Source organism: Protopterus annectens, chromosome 1.part0, assembly GCF_019279795.1.
Source record: "Protopterus annectens isolate FY-2018-M chromosome 1.part0, PAN1.0, whole genome shotgun sequence".
In the NCBI taxonomy this organism is placed as follows: Eukaryota; Metazoa; Chordata; order Ceratodontiformes; family Protopteridae; genus Protopterus; species Protopterus annectens.
The window spans coordinates 1,709,548,908-1,709,572,237 of NC_056725.1; the positions used below are offsets into that span (position 1 = coordinate 1,709,548,908).

Sequence of the window (23,330 nt, forward strand, 5' to 3'; positions counted from 1 at the left end):
CGTATGGAGGAATCATTCTTAAGCAGCACTACAGCAAACAGCCTTAGTGACCGAATCATATTTCTCAACATCTTACTGCAAGAATTTTGGACAAAGTCCAACATAATTGGGGAGGGGCCGAAGGCCAAAAATCTGGGACAATCTTGTTATAATGAACTTAAAAAGTTGCTAGAATAATAAATTTATTTCTGAAGGATATGAAGTCTGTAACTCAAACATCTGTCATTATTTAGAGACTTCAGTCCACAATGATTTGATATAAAATATATACATTTTATGATAAACAGACCAAAAATATGAGGCAAAAATCTGGACATTCTCTGAAATTATGGTCAGTTGAGGGATATGGTCTAAATATATCACTCTCAAATGGGAAAAGTCTAAGGAAAGAAAGACATAACTATAAATGTTTGATTACATCACTGCTGCAGTAGCCTTACCTATAAGGATTATATCCTGTCAAGGATATAATGGCTATCCAAATCTACAAAAGCTTTCACTCCACTCAACACATGTGCCCAGGCTGCTGTGTCTTGAGATCCTGCATGGAGAAAACAGCAAGCAAGTCAATAAACCCAAGCTTTCATCCGGCCAAATGTTGTACTCTTATACCATCTCTAAGTTATGGAATAATTTTCCCCTTCACTCAGAACTATCAGCAATCACGCCTCATTTAAGAAATCCCTCAAACTACATCTCTCCTCTCACTGGCTATGCTCCTGCACCCCTACAACTTACCTCAACACCTAATTTCTCTCTCTCTGGAGTCTCAACTTTGACCTTTCAACTTCAACCACCTCCACTCCCTCTCTCTACTTACTTACTCCTCACTGTCACCTTAGCTTGACTCTTCCTCCTCTAGCCTTCTCTCTCCTCCTTTACTCCCCCTAAGTCTGCTAAGTATTCTGCAGATATATTTATACGTGTTATTTGAATGTATGCCATCTGTACCTTAAATGTATTCCTTGATTTTAAACATAATCACTGTTGTTGCTTTATTTTTCCTTTGAATGTGAAAACACTGTTCATCATACTTGGTTCTGTGTATGAACATTTCACTTTGTATGTAATTAATGTGGGGCTTTTCTCCCCAGGCTTCCACTGAAAATGGGCTCTTTCTAGGTCCAGTGGACTTTCCTGGTTAACAAATGCAATCAATAAATAAATAAATAACCTTTGCAACAAAATACTGCAGAACTTTCTTAGATACAAAAAAGAGAGAGGCTACTTGTCCAGAAAACAAAACATAAAAAGGTAGAATACATAACTAGTAAACTATATACAGATGGGGGGGGGGTGGTGGTGGTAGGGAGGGTGCATCTACTGCAGCAGTGATTTAATCAAACATCTACTGTTATGGCTGTTATGGAAGGGCAAATTACAGAACTTGATCTGTGTTCATCATACATCATTGCTATGACAGCCTTAGCTATATGGGTAGACTACCATAGCTTACACTACCTAGGGGGAAAGAGGAGGAGGAAGGATTAGGACCCAGGAAAATGGTCCTAGCAAAGCCTGTCCTGGATCTAGAAAAGGAATCCTGTTAGTAGTGATTTGTAAAAATATGTACAGAAGACCAAGAAGCTGTCTCTAGAATATTTCTAGAGTCAACTATTTTCCAATATGCCACAGAAGAAGCCAAGGCTCATGTAGAATGTGCTTTGACCCTGCCTGTAAGTGATTTATCATGACGGAAAGAAATAACAAGGGACAACATCTGAAAATTGCTTTGACACAGGCTGCCCCATCTTTTGAATCATAAGAAATACACATCTATACAGCTGCCAATGTAATAACAGAGTTGTCAGTGTACACCAAGAGAAAGCTTTCTCCCTGATTTTAAAGCTCAGGAAGTACTACAGGGAGAACAATTTCCAAATAAGCAACAGGACTACTATTGGCACAAATGAAAGTTTTGTTCTTAAACACTATCTCTATGGAAATCCAAATAAGGTTTACCCACCATGAGAGCTTACAACTCAGAGACTCTCTTGCAGATGACAGTGCAATAAAAAACAGTCTTCCAAATTATGAACAAAAAAAACAATTTAATGAGATGACTCAAAAGGAGTGAGACTTAACTTTTTCCAACATAAAGATTAAGATCCTAAAAAGGTGTTACCTGTATAATAAAACCTCTTACAAAGCCATGAGTAGACATGCCGAAATGACTGAAAAATACACCTTGCTAAAGTAAGACAGGCCAGAGGATAGTAACCTGCACAGATATGGTAAAAAACAGTGGTACACAATCCTTAATTGGATCTAGTTATTAGAGTACCACCAACTAGAAAATCCCTTTCAGGTACTAACCTAAGACTTATTACTAGCAGGATTTATGGCCTCCTTAGTACTTGCTGCACAGTGTCTAAAAGGTATCAAAACTGAAACATTCAGGCAGTTAGATGCAGTTGTTTCAGACTAGGGTGTATCACACTCTCTTGGTCTTGTGTGAGTAGGCCCGATCTGTGAGGAAGCTGTGGTAATTGCCTTGGCCATTTACACAAGTAGGAAAAACCACTGTTGCTTGAGCCAGAAGACAGTAACCACAATGATCTCTGGAGAGTACTTTTGAATCTTCAGAATGATCCTAGACATCAGTGGAAAGGATGGGAATGCATAACAGAACATTCCCATCCATGGGAATGAAAAAACATCTCTTCTCCAGAACTGCTTGCAAGGAATGGTGAACAAATCTACTTGAGGTGCTCCCACAACTGGACAAGTTCCTGGAAGAACCCCTCCTTCCAGTTAATTTCCATTCATGAGGTTTTGTCTGGGTCCTACTCACCTTGGCTGCCATTACATTTTGCTCTAATGTAAGCTAGGAAGCTTGAAGTGTATACAATGCTTCAAAGCAATCTCTCATGCTACCACAGCCAGCTTGAACAGAGCATAAGACCTGGTGCGCTCCAGTTTGTTTACATACCACAACACTGTGTTGCTGTCTACAATCACCTGTAAAGGCTCTGGAGATCACAGGTGGTGAACAGATTCTATATCTGGATCACAGTTAACATCTCTCACATTTATCGGCTTTAGGCTTGTTACATTTGCTCCAAAGACCCTGCACTTTTGCCCTCTTTGATATAGCTCCCCATGCAAAATCCAATGCATCTGTTGCAACTGATTCAGCAAGAGATGTGACAGAAAGAGGATACAGATTCAGAGAAAACTGGTCTCTCCACCAAACAGGTTCTCTTATCAAAAAGTCCAGTACTAGAATCTGGAAATACAGTGGATGGGAATGCTGGGTGCAAAACGTCTAAAAAGAAACACTGAATTTTTCTCTTGTATAACCCTGTCTCTCTTGCTAAATTTGGAAATAACTGGAGAAACAGCGGAAGAGCTTCAGACACAACTTCCATTTTCCTTGAGTTAGGAATGTGGTTTGCATGGATGAGTCCAGAAGGCATCCAGGAAACACAATCCTCAACTTGGAAATGAGAGAGGACTTCTGAATAATTATCTGGAACCCAAGGTATAAAAGGAAATTTCTTACCCATGAAAGGGACTCTCGACACTTGGAAAAATAACTGTAATACCGAGGAATCTTAGAAATTGTCAGCCTTTTTTAGGGCTAAAGGTTGACTATCAGGCATACTACAGGAAAAATGAAAAACATCCCTCAAGGCTGGCAACAAAGGAGGAATACGAGTTGTTAGTGGTATGTACACTTGTAACACATAACACATCTAGCATTTCTTCAAAGATGCAAGAACAACTTGCTCCCACTGAGGCAAATTACTCTTTCTGGACACAGTCTTACAAAAATAAAATTCCTCTTATGGATATTCTGAGGAAACACTATTCTCCGAATGAGAATACAGAAGATGTCCTATTTCTATCCTGATTATGTTATCTGATAACGAATCCTCAGAAACTGAAAAAAAAACTAGTTATTTCTTCCAAAAAATTCCATTCACTCTCTAGAGGATTTAAAGCTTAGAAAAAATAATTAGCCAAATTAATAAATTCTCTCTTAACAACAGAAAAGGCACTCTGTGGAAGATGAATGTCTAACTTTTTGTTTCTTTTTTTTCTAGGACATCCATAGAAGGGGACTGCCTCAGTGATACATTATTCCATGGAACAGGGTTCTATACTAGGCTAAACAGGGATACACTCCCTGCTGAAATTCCAATGCCCAAAGAAAGTTGCTCCCATGTTAGCAAATGCAACCTGAACAGCCACAGAGGATGTGGCTAACTCCTGCTCCATAGTAGTTGAAGGGACTACACAAGAGGGATCCAGATAAAAAGGTTAGTGATTTGAGGAACAACAAATGGCCACTGCAAAGTCATCCATCAGTGGCTTAGACAGTGACTAAGTCCACTGTGTCGACATGGACTCCTTAGATAATTTGTTGTTCTTCGGAGCAAGGGGAGCAGGGACTACGGAAGTGGCAAGGTGATTTATGTCCCAGCCAAAAATGAAACCTGAGCCCAGTTTAAACTGTTGGAAGGAGTCAGTAAGTAGGTAAGTTGTCACTGAAGTATATACAAGCACCAAACACCCTTACTTTCCTCTAAAAACACAAACTCCCAATAAAAATCATACAACAGAACAAAAGCAGCACACTTTTTTTACCCCCACAAACACCTTCTCCAAATTAAAAAGACACAGCTTCCGCTAAAAATAACTTGCTAGATGAGGTGTTTCTGCAAAACAGTAAACAATTAAATTGCTAGTCTTCTTCATAGGTTCATAGGTAATTACTAGGTTTACTGCCCTTGTGGACCTTTTTAAGCTTGGTCAATTTCCTTTTCAAAGATAAGAATCAAACCTTGCACCTTGTGTCTGTAAGGCAAAGCCCAATCTAAAATCCTACAGCAACTGGTATTCCCAGCCAGTGTCCCATCCAAGCACTAACCAGGTCAGACCCTGCTTAGCTTTCCAGATCAGACAAGACTGGCAGCATTCAGGGTGGTCTAGCCTAGGGAGACATACTGCGCTTATTTATCAAAAATGAAATGTGTGGAAGGAATTCCCCACAGGGGACTTATCTGATCAGCAATGAAAAACAGGAGGCGAACGTCAGTCCTCTGAGCCTGGGTTCATTTGTGTGTGTGTGTGTGTGTGTGTGTGTGTGTGTGTGTGTGTGTGTGTGTGTGTGTGTGCATGGGGGTGGGGTGACGAAAGATTTTGGAAGACTGTCCGGCTGTTATATCCTTGGCAATGATATAACCCAGATAGCTAAGCCTACTTCAGCAGTGTTTTATGATGAACACCAGTAGTTCTACTGCTGCAGGTAGTTAACAGATGCTGTCCCAAAACTGTTTCACTTCTGCAGGCTTATCTACCTTCTAGTGTGAGATCACTACATTACCTTGTTATAGTGCCTGCATCTCAAAAGCAATAACCAGAAATTACAATAAGTAAATAATTAAATCAAGTTAACAAAACTGCATTCTAAATACTGCCTACTGAGCATCAAACTCAGCGAAGTCAAAAACAACAAATGCTGCACTGAATCATCTTAGCTGATACTAATGACGTTTTTTTTCACAGCTTTAAGTCTTTAACTGTTTTCTGAATCACAAATATTCTTGATTACTTCACACACTGCTTACCCACCTCATGGGGTTCAATAATATGGTGGACATGCTGGGCTGGTTTTGCCTCATCGGGATGACGCACTCGCAGACGCTCAGTTGCCATTGCAAGTTCATCAATGGCAGAGACGTGATCTCTCAGTACCATCCAGTATTCATGAAGCAACTACATTCAGGAAAAGAAAAAAACGGAAGCAAAAGGAATTATGTTAAAGTGGAAAATGACAATTTCTTGCAACATCTAAATATACTGTGTTTATTTCCTTTTTCTAACAAGAGGCTATGACAAAAACAGTAAGTTATGTACTCACCATAACGGTAGATGTATGTAGTCCATCTCGCCTCACATTCTTCACCTGTGGGTTCAGAGCCAAATGTCGGCTCCGACTCGGCCTATTTACTAGCTCGAAAGTCTTTGATTGGCTGGGCTAAGATGGTATCCCACAATACATTGCCCCACATTCCCAGACCTAGTTTGCTGCCAAAAGAAATATAGTATCCATCGCCCAAACACACACACACAAACACACCCATAACAAAGAGGTCCAACAAATTATCCAAAGGGACTCTGTAATATCAGAAATACAAGGTGATCCTCCAGGCGTGGGGGACGGCGGGGGGGTAATGAAGAATGTGAGGCGAGATGGACTATATACATCTAACGTTATGGTGAGTACATAACTTACTGATGTTATGTAGTCCTATCTTGCCTACATTCTTCACCTGTGGGACAGCATCCCTAGCACCTACATCCTGGGTGGCTCAATGGAAAATACTCCTGAGCACTGTGGAGCCAAAAGATGATCTGCCCCTGGACAACACATCCAATTTGTAATGGGAAACAAACGTGTGAGGAGAAGCCCATGTTGCAGCAGCACAAATATCATCCATCGATAACCTAGCCTGAAAGGCTGTGGAAGTGGAAACTGCTCTGGTAGAGTGTGCTCTGACTGGGAAGGGCAGGCTCTTTCCCCCTGCCTGATAAATAAAGGAGACGCAACCAGCTATCCACCTAGAGATGGTGACCTTGGATACCGCAGACCCCAAGAGATTCTCTGAAAACGAAATGAAGAGATGGTCTGACTTCCGCCAATCTTTAGTCCTGTGTAGATAAAAGAGTAGTTGCCTATGAACATCCAACAGATGAAACTGGTACCCTGCCTTATTGGAAAAGTTGGGGAAGAAGACCGACAGTTCAATGGACTGATTAATATTAGATAAGGAAGCCACTTTGGGAAGAAAAGACGGATTTGGTCTGAGAGAGACTCTATCTTTATGGAATATCAAATATGGGGGCTTGATTGATAGGGCCTGGAGTTCTGAGACTCGTCTAGCCGATGTGATAGCTATCAAAAAGGCAGATCCATGTCAGAAATTTTAAATCGCAGGAAGCCGCAGGCTCGAAGGGTGGGAGGATGAGAGCCTGCATAACAAAATTTAGGTACCAGGGCATAACAGGTTGAGATACAGGGGGACGAAGGAGAAGAGTGCCTTTTAGGAATGCTTTACACAGCCTGTGTGCCATTAAGCTAGGTTCATAAGCCACATGAAAATTTGAAATAGCCGCCAGCTGAACTTTGATGGTGGCTGAGGCAGACCCTTGGTAGAATAAGTGAGACAGAAATTCCAAAACAGAATCAATGGGGGCTGTGTAGGGGTCAATACCTTTGGAATGGGCCCATATCGAAAACCTTTTCCACTTGCTAGAGTAGATCTTCCTAGTGGACTGTTTATGAGTGGACGAAAGAATATGGACCACGTCTGGAGAAAAATCGTGACACCTGACTACGGATGGAAGTGGAGTAGCCAGGCGGTCAGACGGAGGGTCTCTAGGGAGAAGTGGAGCTGTCCCGACATATGTGTCAGCAAGTCTGGACGAGGGTCCAGAGTCCAAGCAGCATCCACCATGTAAGGTTGAAGGAAGGGGAACCATACTTGTCGAGGCCAGTGTGGCGCGATCAGAATCAATCTGCTTCCCAAGGACAGCGCTTTCTGAATCACCCTCGAGATAAGGGGAAAGCATACAGCAGACCCGAGGGCTAATTGTGAGCAAGAGCGTCCCTTGGAGATTCCCCCGGTGGGGGGATCAGCGAGAAGTAGCTGCTGCATTTCGCATTGAGAGGACTGGCAAACAGATCGCAGCAAGGCTGACCCCATTTGCTGAATATGCTGTTCACCACCCGGCGGTTCAGGGACCACTCGTAAGGCATGAGGATCGCTCTGCTTAGCCTGTCTGCAATCACATTGGTTTTCCCCGGGATGTGCGTTGCCATCAAGGCCAGTTGGGAAGGTATCGCCCAATTCCACACTCTCATGGCCTCTCTGCATAGGGGGTACGATCTGGTTCCTCCTTGCTTGTTGAGATACCACACTACTGACATGTTGTCTGAGTGTATTGCAACAGTCCCTAGAGGGAGGACATCCTTAAGTGCCTGCAACGCTAGGAGCACTGCCCTCATCTCCAGGACATTTATATGCAAGCCTATCTTGTGCTCTTGCCACGTGCCTTGGACCATCCTGCTGAGATAATGCCTCCCCCACCCTATCCGGGAGGCGTCCGTGGTCACTGTGGCTACCGGGTTGGGTGGAACAAAGGGTTTCCCTACGACTAAGTTGATGGTGCATTGCCACCAACTGAGGTCCTGCTTGCATTTGCCTGTGATTAAGATAGGATGGGATAGAGGTAGTCTTTGGAAGGACCATTGGGCGAATAGGAGCCATTGTAGGATCCTCATATGTAACCTCGCTAACGGGACCATCGTGATAGTGGACGCCATTGTCCCCAGTAACTGAAGAACTAGTCTTGCCCTCACACGTGTCAGAGGCATCATCGTACGAACCTGTCGTTGCAACCCTGTGATCCTCTCCATAGGTAGGAATGCTCTCAACCGAATAGTGGCCAACTCTGCTCCTATAAACGAGACATGCTGTGAGGGTAGCAAGGCAGATTTTTTCCAGTTTACTGTAATGCCTAACCGGTGACAAAGATCGATGGTAGTATCTCTGTTTTGAAGAAGTAGATGCTTGGTGGGGGCTGATAGGAGCCAGTCATCCAGGTAAGGAAACACCTGGAATCCTTGACATCTCAAGTGAGCCGTCACCACTGCCATGCACTTGGTGAACACCCTGGGGGCTGTGGTGAGACCAAAGGGCAGGGCTCGAAACTGGAAATGCCTGGCTCCCAGCCGGAAGCGTAGATGACATCTGGATGCTCTGTTCATTTTGATGTGGTAGTAAGCATCCTTCAGGTCGATGGAGCACATCCATACTTCTTTTCCCAACAATGGGAGAATCGATTGTAGCGTGACCATCCAGAATTTGGACTTGCGTACGTAATGATTGAGTTGGCGGAGATCCAAAATGGGTCTCAGGTCCCCCGTTCTTTTCGGCACCAAAAAGAATCTTGAGTAAGTCCCTAATCTGATCTGGTCTGGGGGGACTGGTTGGATGACTCCTTTTTCTAGCAGCTGAGAAACCTCTGATGCTGCTTGATCCCTTTGACTGGGTGGAACGTCTGGGATCTGTTGGACGGGAGGGGATGCGGAACAGAATGGGATGGTGTAACCTCCGGCGATTATCCCTAATACCCATCGGTCCTGGGTGATGTTGACCCAGGCTTCCGGATACTGGGAAATTTGACCCCCGACTGACTCCGGTGAAGCACAGTCAGGCACACCCTCAAGAATGAGAGTATGGGGAATCACGAAAGGAATCGCGGTCCCCAGAATTGCGGGGGCCCCCCCTGCCTCTGGGGCGACATCTCGCTGAATACGACCCCCCCCCTCCCCTGCCTTGGGAGGGGGGTCTCACCCTGTGCGGCAGGAAAAGGCCTTTGTGATTTCTTGAACCACATTTGTCCCCCTCGCTGAGCCTTGGGATAAGGTCTCGACGGGAGGGAAAAACAGACTCCTACGGCAGACAAGGTCTTTCCCTCTTGCTCGCACCTGGTGAGGGTGTCTTTCACTTTGGTCCCGAACAAGGAGGAACCATCAAAGGGGGCATCAGTGAAGGAAGACTTAAAGGCCTCCACAAAGTGACAGAGGCGTAGCCAGGCTTACCTCCTGAGGGCCACCCCTGAGCTAGCTGCCCTACTAGCTCCCTCGGCCGCGTACGAAATCAGTTGCATGGACGAGTTAGCGATGGAGTTGAGGGTAGAGAGCTGAGCGTTGACAGTCTGAGCCACCGCCTCAGGCACGTTACCCGTTAGAATATCTCCTAACTCCTTAAGGAGATCTCTCTGGAGCCGTGTGAAATGAGACAAATAATTCAGCGACCGCAAGGTAAAGGTCGCTGAAGACAGGGTATGCTTCCCGTACCGATCCATAGTCCTAGACTCCTTGTTAGGAGGATGGACCTTAGAGGAAGACTCAGCAACTTCCTTCTGTGTGGCAGCCGCCACCACCATAGTATCTACCGGGACTCCCTTTGTTAAAAATTCTTTCCCTTGGGGAGCAGACAAAAAATTGTTGGGGCGTCGAGGAACAGGCTCCACGGAGTCAGGAGTCTCTCACACCCTCCGACAAATAAGGTCCAGGAGCTCTTCGAATGGTGCAGACACCCAGGAGGTGGAGGGCTGAGCGCCAAAGGCCTTAAGGAATACTGACTCCTCCTCGGAGGGGGGTTTGGAGGGCCAGTCTCCTCTTTGTTTCAAGATCTCCAGGATATCGGAGAACAAAACGTCCTTAGAGGAAGACTTAGGGGACCCCTCCAATTCCTCGAGGTCAGTATCAGAAGCGAGGGACTCGTCCTAGGAGTCTACGTGCTTCCTCTTGCACAATTTCTTTCTGGGGGGGTTCCTCAGGCACAGACTCTGAGGGCTCCTCAGAAAGAAGGGGACCGCTCGTGGGAGTATCCTTAGGACCTGGCGCTCTGCTATCCAAGGATAGGTGGGTGTCAGAAGCTCTCGCCGGTGTTGTGGGGGATGGAAGACCTGATCTGAGAGAAGTAGCTGACCTAGCCAGCGTGCTCCGCATAGCCTCGAAGGCGGGACCTCCCGAATCTGAGGACCGACTGCATTCCAAGGCCATGACCGTGACTGGTGTCTCTGCAGCCGAGGCACCAAGAGGGAGGCTCGGAACCGAAGGGTGTTCCGAGGCATCCCCTTCGGGCCCGACTGAGGAAACCCGGGTCTCAAACCCTGTGGAAGGGACCGACAGGGTCGGAGCCGAAGCGGGCACCGATAAACCCCGCTGGGGGATCGGAGCCGACGCAGGAGTGTCCCTCGGAGTGGAGCTTACCGGCTCCAATGACAAGGATGCGCTCGGAGGAATAGCAGGAACAACTAACAAAGATGGCTCCGGAGACGACTGGGTCGGAGCCAAGAAAAGTTTGGCCAACACCGGCGACTGTAGGAGCCTCTGCACCACCCTATCTACATCCAAATCGGAAAGCCTGGAGGATTTGGAGGAGATGGATGGAGACCTGGACCTCCTATCTGGAGAACCCTGCCTCAAGCTTGGTGACCGGCTCCGAATTGGTTCCAAAACTATCGGAGCGGACGCAGACTCAGTCGACACAGCTACCTCCTGCGGCCCCAATGCTGGTGGAGCCGAGGAAGCAGACTTGACAATGGTAATTTTACAAGGTGGCTCCGAAGTAATAGAGGGAGCCGGAGACCTTTTCTTCGATTTGGAGGATTTAGACTTCGACTGGGAGCCGAACCTAAATCCTCCTCAAAGGACGGTTTTAGCAGTCCCTTTAGGATCAATTTGTTTTTCCTCTCTTGGAGCACCCGAGGACTAAAGGCGTGGCAGAAACTGCACGACTCCTGAAGGTGGATGGCTCCAAGACAGTAAACACAGACCGAATGTCCGTCTGTGATGGACATTTTATATGCACACTTTGTACACTTTTTAAAGCCCGAAGCTTATGCTCTTTTTGTTCCTTAGACATGCCAAGCCAACAATTGTAGCAGCCGCTACTGACAAAAGGCGGGAAACCACTAACACAGAAACGGAAGAACAAGTACAACCAACAACCAAGTACAGGGGAGAACCTCTAAATAAAACGGTTCTCAACTTAAATTAAGTAAAACACACCTAAGACAGCCAGACAAACACCACAAGGAGGACTAAGTCCTCTAACTCAAATGGGCCTAGCCCGAAGGAATAAAGGGATACCACACACAAAAACACTCGCAACCTACAAAAAATAACGCAGAAACAACCCTATGAGCAACTCTATTTGTATAAGAACAATTAGCCAAAAATTTTCACAAGAAAGAGTTTTTTTAGCAATACTTAGCCACAGCCAAGTCGAGACCACGTCCGAGCTCTACAAGCAGCAAACGAGATCTGGTAATGTGGGGCAATGTATTGTGGGATACCATCTTAGCTCAGCCAATAAAAGACTTTCGAGCTAGTAAATAGGCCGAGTCGGAGACGACATTCGGCTCTGAACCCACAGGTGAAGAATGTAGGTGAGATAGGACTACATAACATTCATGGTTTCGGTCATAGTCATGACCAGAAAATATGCTCCAGTGCTGTTTTTGTCAATTTCTTTCATACTTAATTAAACTATAAGTGGTACGCACATTATGTTTTTTTGGCTTTCTCCACCCCAGATCAGAGACCTGCTTCTCATGCATTAACTATCCCACTTCCTGGCCACAGCCACATTTTCCACCTGGAGTAACAGTAAGAGGATGCCAGCCTTCAGCCCTGGGTGGTTTTGCCTGAAGACAGTTCCATCAAATACCCAGCATGCATTATCAGTACAGAACATTGTCCACAGATAATCTGCTGGTGCACTCCCAGCTACCTGCAGCAGGCTGGAGCCATTGGTATCCACCACTGGCTAACTGACCTTGCCAGAAACTGATATTCCTGAAAAAATAAATAAAACCATTTGATTTTGTGTATATATTTAAGAATTGTAGCAAAGATGTGCACATTTTGATCCCAAAAAAGAAAAATCTCTAAAAAATAAACAAATAAATAAATAAAAACTAGAACCCCATCTTAAGACATTTCCGACAGTTATCAATTTTTCTTTGCAATGATTTCCACTTTTGACAGCTTTTTCAATCCTTTTCCTGAAAGCAGAATTTTGTGTTGATTACATTTTAAATATATGAAATGATGCTGATTTTTTGTATGGTCTGAAGAAACGATTTTATTGCAAAAGCGGTCACCTGTGTTTGAATAAAAGTCTATCTGGATTTTACACCACTCTTTGCCATCTGCTTTTTATTGGTTTGCTGTGGTGCTGTGTTCTACATTTCTGTTCATACCATGCACAACAGTTAACTTTCCTACCCTAAAAACTGATCAACAGACTACTTTCCTTTATTAGGAATTTGGCATTTTTAAGCAAAATTCCATATCCAGGGATGCCCTGTGCCCAGCCAAGACAGTTTAACACAACCACTGCATAACTGCACTAGCACTTCATGTCCATCAACTCACCACCGGTAAGCAATCTTTCCAACAAATCAAGAACTAATATAGTTCAAACACTAGCTTACTAAACAAGTGACAGAATGTACACTCAATTACATATAGGGAACTCCCAACAGCAGCAAATGGTGTGAGGCCCCTCATTCTCAGAAGGGTGGAGAAAGTGTATTTGTGATGCATCAAAGATGGTCCTCTCATAATAACATACATATATCTTACACGTAATATCAATAACCTGTTCATTGGTTCTTAGTTTGGGCTGAATCTAAAGAAATACCACCATGGCACAAAAAGCCAAAGGATCACATAAGCAAAGGCTGCAGATGCGGAGTAATGATTTTTTTAAATGTGGCCTGACTCTCTGACATAAGGTCAAGATAATAATGTTTGGTAAGGGTGCGCACCAAGGACCATCTGGCTATGGCACAAATGTCATCAGCTGAGATAATCTTTAAGCAAGCAAGACTGGCATCTACCCTTCCTACGGAATGGAAACTCTTAGATCAGGGTTTTTCATTTTACAGTAGTTATTAGACAATAGATGCATACATTTTAGGAAAGCAGAAACAAAGAATCTTTCACTGGATGTTGACCTTGCTGGCTAGGAAATGGTGTTTCATTTATGCATACATTTTAGAAAGCAGATACAAAGAATCTTCCACTGAATGTTGACCTTGCTGAAATAACAGTCTGTCAAGGGAAGATTGCAAAGAGTTCTTGTTATATACTTTTCTCAATCAAGAGACAAAGTTGAGCTAAAAAACAAGACGTAGCCTGAGGATCAAGGCTAGGGGTGGATATAGTCAATAGAGGAAAATTACTGAGAAAGAGAATATAATATGCTGTGTTCAGGATAGCAGACAGTTAAGGTTAGTAAGTTCATTCGACCTGTTACTTCAGAGAAGATGTTTACAGCATGAGTACAGACAACAGGTCATCTAGAGACTATGTCAGTTTACGTTGTTCAGGACAATCAGAATGATGTACAGCAACTTGAATTGTTTATCAGAACTGTTAATGGAGACAGTATTTCAGATATTGTGAACATCTAATAAAACCTTATTAAATGAACTACAGTGTTTGGAGAATGCATGCTGAACAGTGCACAAGACTTGGTTCACAAGGGAGAGATTGACACCTCCTGAAGAACGAGCTTGGGTAATTAAGAATTTCTTTTCTCAGTCTCATGGCATACAGTGTTTCCAGCTAACTATGGTAAAGTACCTTCATATTTAATCTTACAGAAACATAACAGGATTTGCAAATGGACTGTTGGCCAACTGATAGCAAAACCATCTCTGGAAAATGCAAGCCTTTTCCTCCATGGAGTATTGGAGATGTACAACTGGTCCACCTTCCTTAAATAATGTTACCTTTATCAAATAACACCTTAACTGCCAGTGCATGTCCAGGTTATGAAAGTCTCTTTCTTTCCCTCCCTTGTTTCTGCTGCTGTGAAGAAAACCAGTACTGATGAAATGGTTCAGGAAAATGTCTGAAACCACATGTAATATTTAAAAAATGACCTTCTTTATAGGACACGCAGAAAAGCAAGTACACAGAAAGTACAGTTGTGTACACTTACCATAAATGTAGATGTTCGAGTGTATTCACTGTTGCAGTCATCACATTTGGGTTATCCCTGCCAGGGTAGCCCTTGGCCAACCCGAATACCAGAGGCTTAGTATTTCTGCATCGGTAGCTGTCACTTCAGGACTGACGTCAGGTCGTCAGTAGTATAAAGTAAGGCAGCCATCGCCATTACAACAGTTTTTCTTGCCCTACCTGTCAGGAGCCCCCAAGTAAGAGCCAGGCTCTAGTGGAAGAACCCCACCAGTAGAAAGTAAATACCAATATGTCCCTTGAAAGGAAAGAGAAGAAAAAAAGGAAAAAGGGGAAAGGAGGGAGGGAAACTAGGACTGCAAAAGTGAATACACTCGAACATCTACATTTATGGTAAATGTACACAACTGTACTATGTTCTTCGTGTTTCACTGTTGCAGTCATCACATTTGGGTTGATTCCCAAAGCTGAGGAAAAAGGTGGAGGCAGTTAAGGAAACTTTGGGCTGGCTAGGATGCCCTGCAACACTGCAGAGGCAAACCCTGCCCTGGATTTGGAGAAGATAGGCAGGGAGTAATGTCTGGTAAAAGTGTGAACAGATGTCCAGGTGGCAGCCTTCAGGATGTCCCTGGTGGGAACTCCTCTGAGGAAAGCTGCAGAGGTGGAGGCTGCCTGGTGGAGTGCATTCTGACACTCTTTGGGGGAGGCTTTCCATGTTGTTTGTAGCAGAAATGGATGCACTGTGCTATCCATTTGGAAATGGTTTGTTTGGAGATAGCTTTGCCTTTTGCTCCAGTAGCAAAGCTAACCAGCAATTGATCTGAGCTGTCTGTGCACATCTAGAGAGTGCAGGATCCTTTCCCCATTGTTCTGGGGATTAGGAAAAAAGGTGGGCAAATGAATGGATTGGCTGAGAGCTACACTGGACACGGTTTACTATTGAAATGTTGAACGGCACTACATCGACTGTACTATAGTCGAACACGGAAGTTCGAAAATAGTAATGTCGACGACAAAAAAACAATCTAGGAATGGTTTTAACATGGGTCGAGGTAGGTGTTCAGTATTATTCAGAAATACAAACATCCCCCCTACCTCGACCCATGTTAAAACACAGTCCTAGATTGTTTTTTTGTCGTCGACATTACTATTTTTGAACTTCCGTGTTCAACTATAGTACAGTCGATGTAGTGCCGATCGACATTTCAATAATAAACCCTGGACACTACCTTGGGCATGAAGGCTGGGTTAGTCCTGAGGGATACCCTGTCAGCATGGAGGATGAAGGGTTCCACAGCCATGAGTGCTTGCAGCTCAGAGACTCTTCTGGCTGAAGTGATGGCCAGCAGGAAAGCTGTCTTCCAGGAGAGAAATTTTAGCTCTGCAGAAGAAGCTGGTTCGAAGGGGGGCAGGATAAGCTTCTCCAACACAAAGTTAAGGTCCCAAGCTGGGGATGGTGCTCTTCTGGGTGGTCTTAAGTTGTTAGCCCCTCTTAGGAACTGTTTGATCAAAGGGTGTGAGAAAAGGGGCTGCTCAGTGGTAAAATGAGCAGAAATAGCAGAGGCATGAATTTTAATAGAGGAAAAAAGAGAGGCCACTGTGTAGCAGGTCAGCTAGGTAATCCATGATGAGAAGGAGGGAGGGCTGTGCCGTGTTTGCTCATTTAGCTTGAATCCAGGTGCAGAACCTTTTCCATTTGTCAGCATATGACTTTCTAGTGCTAGGGCGTCTGGCCTCACGTATAACATCTAGAACCTGTTTACTGAGGTTGTCAGATTGATCGGGGGTTAGGGAATAAGCCAAGCTGCCAAAATGAGTGTCTGCAATTGGGGATGCATTAATTCCACTTCCCTCTGGGTCAGGAGGTTTGGAATCTGAGGAAGATGCCATGGTGGCAGAGGGGACAGGCTGCGCAGCAAGGGGTACCAGTGCTAGCGAGTCCAGTCTGGAGCTATAAGGATTGTCCTTGGTTTTTCCTCCTTTATCTTGAGCAGAACCCTGGGGATGAGAGGTAGTGGAGGAAAGGCATAGACTGATAGCTTGACCCAGGGGAAGGACAGGGCGTCCACTTTCCAAGCCATGCAGTGATGCTCCCTGGTGCAGAATTTGCTGAGCTGATGGTTGGTGTGGGAGGCAAAGAGGTCGACCTTCAGGGTGCCTCAATTCTGAGTTATTAGGGTGAAGGTTCTTCTGCTGAGCTGCCACTTGTGCGGGTCCAAAAGATTTCTGCATAATTGGTCTGCCAGAGCGTTGCGAGAACCTGGTAGGAATTGTGCTAGCAGGTGGAGTTGCATGGCAGAGGCTGTGTGCCAAAGGGTTATAGCCAGCCTGCATAGAGAGTAGGAGTGAGTCCCTGCTTGTTGATATACCACATCACAGTGGTGTTGTCTGTTTTGATCAGGAGAGCCCCTGGGGAGAGAAGGGGCTTGAAAGCTATCAAGGCGTGCTGGACAGCCATCACCTCTTTTTGGTTGATGTGCAGATGGATTTGCTGTGGGCTCCATTGGCCCTGTATGCACCTGCCGTCCAGGTGTGCACCCCAGGCATAGTCTGATGCGTCTATGGTGAGGGTCTGGGTGGCGGAGGAGGGGGGCACTTTAGAAAGGTAGTCCCTTGTTGTGGGAGCATGCTGTTGCCCACCAAAGGAAATCTTTTTTTTTTAGGCAAAGAATTATAGGTATAAGAGTGTTCAGGTCTTGACAGTGTTGACACCAAAGGCTTTTTAGGTATCATTGAAGTTTCCTCATATGCAGTCTGGCATATGGAATGAGTAGTATGCAAGATGCCATGAACGCCAGAGCTTTCAGGATTTTCCTTGCAGAAAGCTGGGGTCTGGTGGTTAGTTGACAGAGGTAGGTTGTCAGGAAAATTTGCTTTTCTGGTGTAAGGAATGCCATCTGGGATGCTGTGTCCAGGCTTGCTCCCAGGAAGATAATCCTTTGGGTGGGCACCTGTTTGGATTTCTTTTTGTTGATAGTGTACCCTAGGGAGGTTAGTAGGGACTTTACAAAAGCTAGGTGCTTGACCAGCCTTTCCTGGCTGTCTGCCTGAATAAGGCAGTGGTCTAAGTACAGGTAAATCTGGATATTCCTTTGTCTGCAAAAGGCAATGGCCGGAGCCAGACATTTTGTGAAAACTCTGGGAGCAGAAGATAAGCCAAAGGGAAGCGCAGAGAACTGAAAGTGCTGTGATCCTGCCCTGAAACGGAGATATTTCCTGCATGAATGTGGAGGTAGGCCTCTTTTAGATCCAGGGTGGCTAGCCAAGCATCCTTGGACAGCATGGGTAGCAGCTGCTGGAGAGTGAGCATTTTGAATTTTGGGATCACCAGGAAGGTGTTTGGAATGGATAGATCGAGGATAGGGCGCCAGGTGCCCTCTTTTCTCGGTACCAGAAAAAGTCTGGAGTAGAAACCTTGGGCTTTCTGTTCTGCAGGAACGTGCTCTACTGCCCTCATAGAGAGTAGGGAAAGGACTTGCTTTTGCGCCTCTGCCCACTGGTTTGGAGGTAGATCTGGGAACCCTTTTGGGGTTGGAAGGGTGTGGAAAGAAAATTAGTATCCCTGGGATACTATGTTGAGAACTCAGTGGTCGTTGGTAATAGTGGCCCAGGTGCTTGCGTAGGAGTAAGTGAAGGTGGGGAGAGGGTGGGGGGAGGAGGTGAATCATTGTGAGTTCTTACCATAAGGGGGTGGCTTAGAACTCCCTGGTTTTGAAGTGGAGCTGGTCCACTGCTTTGATCTCTGCATTCCCTGTGGCTGTTGTCTGGGGACTCTGGTTCCCCGAGGTCTGGGCTGAACTGTCTTAGAGGAAGCAGGAAAGGACCAGTGTTTGGTGGGACAATGCCTGCTGAACCTGGGTGGCTGGACCTGTAAAAAATCCTTAACTGTCTGCATAGATTTTGCTTTCTCTTCCATCTTTTTTAAGACCTCTTCTGCCTTGGTGCCAAATACATTGTCTTTGTGCTAGGGGGCATCCAACAATTTAGATTTGGCATGGTCTGGCAAGGGCTGATCCTTAAGCCATGCATGCCTTCTAATGACAGATCCGGTGAGTGCTGCCCTGCAAGAAGTTTCTAAGGCATCAAACCACAGTGCAAGTTGTGTTTAGTTACTTGACTTGCAGAATGCATTAACTCTTGTAACTCTTTAGATTCTGCACAAGCAGGAAAGGAAGACATTTTTTGTTTGAGGAGTTCCAGGGTATGCTGCTGAAATTTTAGCATATGGAACTGACAATTTAGTGCCCTGATAGCAAGAGTAGCTGAGGTGTATACTTTTTTTACCCCATCTGTCTAGTGCTTAGGAATCCCTATCTGAGGGGTGGGATTCTTAGCAGAGGTTGCTTTAATCCCTTTAGGCCCTTGAGGAATTACCTCAGGGTCAGCAGTAGGATTTTTAAAAAGACATTTTTGTGAATCAGGGACTCTGTAGTACCTGTCTGGTTTTCTGGGTGCAGGAGGGAGGGTGTCAGGAGTCCAGCTGGATTCCAAGAAAACATCCTCCACAATATCCAGGACTGGGAGTTTGGCTAGGGGTCTGTGCTGAGGAAGATCTAAGAATTCCCTGAGTCTCGGAAATGCTCCCTTAAGGTATGAAGGGTTTCCCCAAAGGAAAAATCCTCTGGGGGACAGGCTGAAGGGATGGAATCCTCATAAGTGGAGAGGGGTTACAAGTCTTCATATTCAGATGCATCAGATTCATCTGACTTGTTCAGACAAAACTACAGGGGACAGATCTGTTTTCCTTTTGGAGGGGGTAGCTTGGCTTCCCCTGATCAGCATGATAAGGTCTTCTGCCATTTTAAGCATTTGAGACTGTGGCAAGGAAGCAGGTGCCTGAGATTGTGTCATCGGTTTCTTGGGTGTGGTTTGTACCCTGGGCCTAAGAAACTCTGTAGTTTGCGAAAGAATGGTAGTCGTGAAAGAAGACGTCGGTTTGTGTCGATAATCGGTAGTGCGAAGGACTTCCTCGGAAGCCGGTGCCTGCTCAGTGGCTCCGGACTCATCCAAGGTAGAGACGGCCGCACGATCCTTAGTTGAAGAAGAGTTTTTTGGCATACTGGACTCCGAAAGGGTCTCGGTAGCGGCCTGCTAATCCACAGAAGCAGGTATCAGGGGCTGCGAAAGCACCTCACTGAGGACCAGAGAACTGACAACTAACTTAACGGGAGCGTCGTTGGTAGGTTTGGACCTGTGCAGTCTGTGTCTATCTTTATCTTTACGTTTTTTCAGAAGATCTGCTGTCAGATGGCTTACCGAAGCCAGTAAGCGAAAATATCTAGCTACAATAAGGGCCCGATGATGAATAGTTCTGGTGTTGAACAAAGCACAGAAGCAACAGCGGGGGACGTCGTGACGTGGGCCTAAACAAGTGATGCAGTAAGAATGAAAGTCTTGGTGTGGTATTTGCTTTCCACAGGTGAGACAATTGTTAACTCTTTCTGACATCGGTTAGTGAAAGAAAAAAGGATGCCCAACGGGGTACTTAGCTTTAGAAAACTTCAGCTTCAATTCGGTAGACGAAACACAGGTAGCAGCCGACCGGCACTTGTGTGAACTGCTTCTGCTTCGGGCTCCATGGCAAGAAAGAATGGTGTAATGGTGTCAGCTGCCTCACTTTATACTACTGACGTCAGTCCTGAAGTGACAGCAACCGATGTAGAAATACTAAGCCTCTGGTTTCGGGCCGGCCGAGGGCTACCCTGGCAGGGATAACCTAAATGTGATGACTGCAATAGTGAAACACGAAGAACATCAGCAGAAACAAATCTTACATGATTTTCTGCTCGGTAAAAGACTGTAAAGGTCTAACTGTTCTGGCTAAAAGTATTCTATTAAATATAGTGAGAATTTACCACCTTCTAGTAATGTAACCTTTCACAAAACAAAAATTAAGACCAAAGAACTAAAGTAAAACACAGAAATAGTGTGACTGCATACTCTTGGTGGTAAAGAAAGAGAACTAAATTGGGTTTAAGGTGTAAGGATTTATGACTTCTGTAAAATGGCACTCCCAAATGTTAAGGCCTGAGTTTAAATTTCTCTTAGTGCCTTGGTGAATGTCTGACTACTGAAAACGATTAAGCCAGTAACTGATGTCCACCTCATGGCTGATTCTAAGAATATTTCTTATCCTGTAACCATAAAAATAGTTAGATCTTTCTGGTGCCCTGTTCACTTCCCCAAACTGAAGCTCCACTCAACTTGAAGTTGTGGAGAAAATGAAAGTTAGCAAAACCATTTATTTAATATTATTTCATTAAGGAACAGACTGCTTTCGGCAACTCCATGCCTTCATCACTGAAATAATATTAAATAAATGGTTTTGCTGATTTGAAGTGCTGGTTGCTCCTGTTTGGATTCATTATGCCTTTGCACTTGGCTGTACTTGCACAAACTTTTGTATTCAGAAAATGAAAGTTAAATATGCTTCAGCTACTACTGCAAATGTAGTATTGTCATTAATATATGAAGATGCAAGGTGATATCCTTGCAGCTTCACAAATCAATATGAATGCTGCAAACTGCATTCCTAACAGCTTGCACCTGGGGAAGCCACACCCTTCACCTGCTCAAGTTATGGCACTGCATGCAGCAATGATTCTTTTAACGAACACATTTGTAGATCAAATATAGGAAAGGAAAAACAGGAAGGCAATATATCATCAATAAACAATGACATAATCACCCAAGGTAGAGGATATAACAAATGTATGAGCAGAAAAAAATCTGTGCAAACTGCGTAAGGAGCTAAGGCATATGCAGCATAATGACACATCAAAATGGGTTATAAACTGATGACAAAATGATTGGTCTAATCATAGAAAAAAGACACCATCTTTAAAGCTCTATGATCATGGGTAAATACTTTAGACATTGAGTAGTCTAGGTCTATACAGGGCATGGCTGTCACTCATGGAAGTGCACTATTCCACGTTATGCCTCACTGATCCAAACCACTACTGAATGCAACAGTACATTTTCTAGCCTTTAAACAAATCATCTGAAACAACTCGATAAGGTACAATTTCTCACCAGAAAAATCATGGGGTTGTAAACTAAGTATTCTGATTTCAGGAACTGTCATTGTTTTCTTACAGACTACTTGGAGATGACATCTATTTTTTTAAGAAGAAACATCTTTATTAAATTATCGCTTATGACATAGGCAACCATACATTTATAAAAAAATGTAAGCAAACTATAGACAATCTTAGTTGCAAACATTATACATCACAAAAGTACAGTTTTGTACCTACCATAAATGTAGATGTTTGAGTGTTCACCCTGCTGCAGTCATCACACTTGGGTTATCCTGCCGTCAGGTGGTCCCGCAGTCGGCCCGAATTCCAAGGTCTTGGTCCAGCGTCGGTTGCTGTCGCTTCTTCCCTGACGTCAGTGCGCCAGGGGTATATAAGAGGCATCCAACGACATTTTCTTCAGTTTTTCTTGCCCCAGATGTCAGGTGCCCCCAATAGGTAGGCAAAATATATATATATATATATATATATATATATATATATATATATATATATATACATATATATACATACATATATACATACATATATATATATATATATATATATATATATATATATATATATATATATATATATATACATATATATGTATATATATATATATACATATACATGTATACATATACATATATATATATACATATTCATATATATATATATATATATATATATATACATATAGCTATATAAAAATAAAACAAAACCCTTAGGTACGAGCAAATACACCACAGAGGTAGTATAGGATAGAGTGGTAGAGATAAGTTCAGCTAGTTCAGAGGGGATGGAGGGAGGGTAACCTGGACTGCAGCAGGGTGAACACTCGAACATCTACATTTATGGTAGGTACAAAACTGTACTATGTTCATCGTGTTACCCTGTTGCAGTCATCACACTTGGGTTGAATCCCAAAGCTAAGGATGGGAGGTGGAGTCAGACAGGGTTAGAAGAAGCTAGTAAGCCCTGCAAAACTGCAGTGGCAAAACCAGCTCTAGTCTTAGAGTATAGAGGTAAGTGATAGTGTTTGTTGAAGGTGTGCACTGAACTCCAAGTAGCAACTTCCAGAATATCCTTTGTTGGCACTCCCCTGAGAAAGGCTGCTGATGTAGCTGTAGCCCTGGTGGAGTGGGACCTAATGGTAGCAGGTACTGGTTTTCCATGATGTGTGTAACAGAAATGTATGCAATGCCCTATCCATTTTAAAATGGTCTGTTTTGAGATAGCTTTTCCTTGTGATCCTGTAGCATAACCTACAAAAAGCTGGTCAGTTTCTCCGAAAGCCTTAGTTTTATCCAAGTAGTAACGTAATTGCCTGTGAATGTCCAAAGAGTACAGGAGTCTTTCTCCTTTGTTCTGGGGATTTGGGAAGAAGGTGGGCAAGTGAATGGTTTGGTTTAGGGCCACTCTGGATACCACCTTTGGCATAAAGGAAGGATTTGTTCATAGAGAGACTCTGTCTTGATGAAAAATGATGAAAGGTTCCACTGCCATTAGTGCCTGTAGCTCTGAGACTCTTCTAGCTGAGGTTATTGCTAGTAGTAGGGCAGTTTTCCATGAAAGAAATTTTAAATCAGCTGAAAAAGCTGGTTCAAAGGGCGGCAGTGTAAGCTTTTCCAGGACAAAGTTGAGATCCCAAGTAGGTGTTGGAGCTCTCCTTGGTGGTTTTAAATTTTTGGCCCCTCTGAGGAACTGTCTTAGTAGTGGATATGAAAATAAAGGAGGATCCGTGCTGTAATGCGCTGAAATTGTTGAGGCATGGATCTTAATGG

General features: G+C 44.2%; 1 protein-coding gene across 1 annotated transcript in view; it reads right to left on the reverse strand.

Moving 5' to 3' along the window:
• Positions 1-23,330, reverse strand: part of SHPRH (SNF2 histone linker PHD RING helicase) — a 1,609,144-nt gene that overhangs the window by 580,391 nt on the left and 1,005,423 nt on the right. Inside the window, exon 22 of the mRNA XM_044068807.1 lies at positions 5,581-5,724. Coding sequence (XP_043924742.1) covers positions 5,581-5,724 — 144 coding nt within the window. The remainder of the gene's footprint in view (positions 1-5,580; positions 5,725-23,330) is intronic.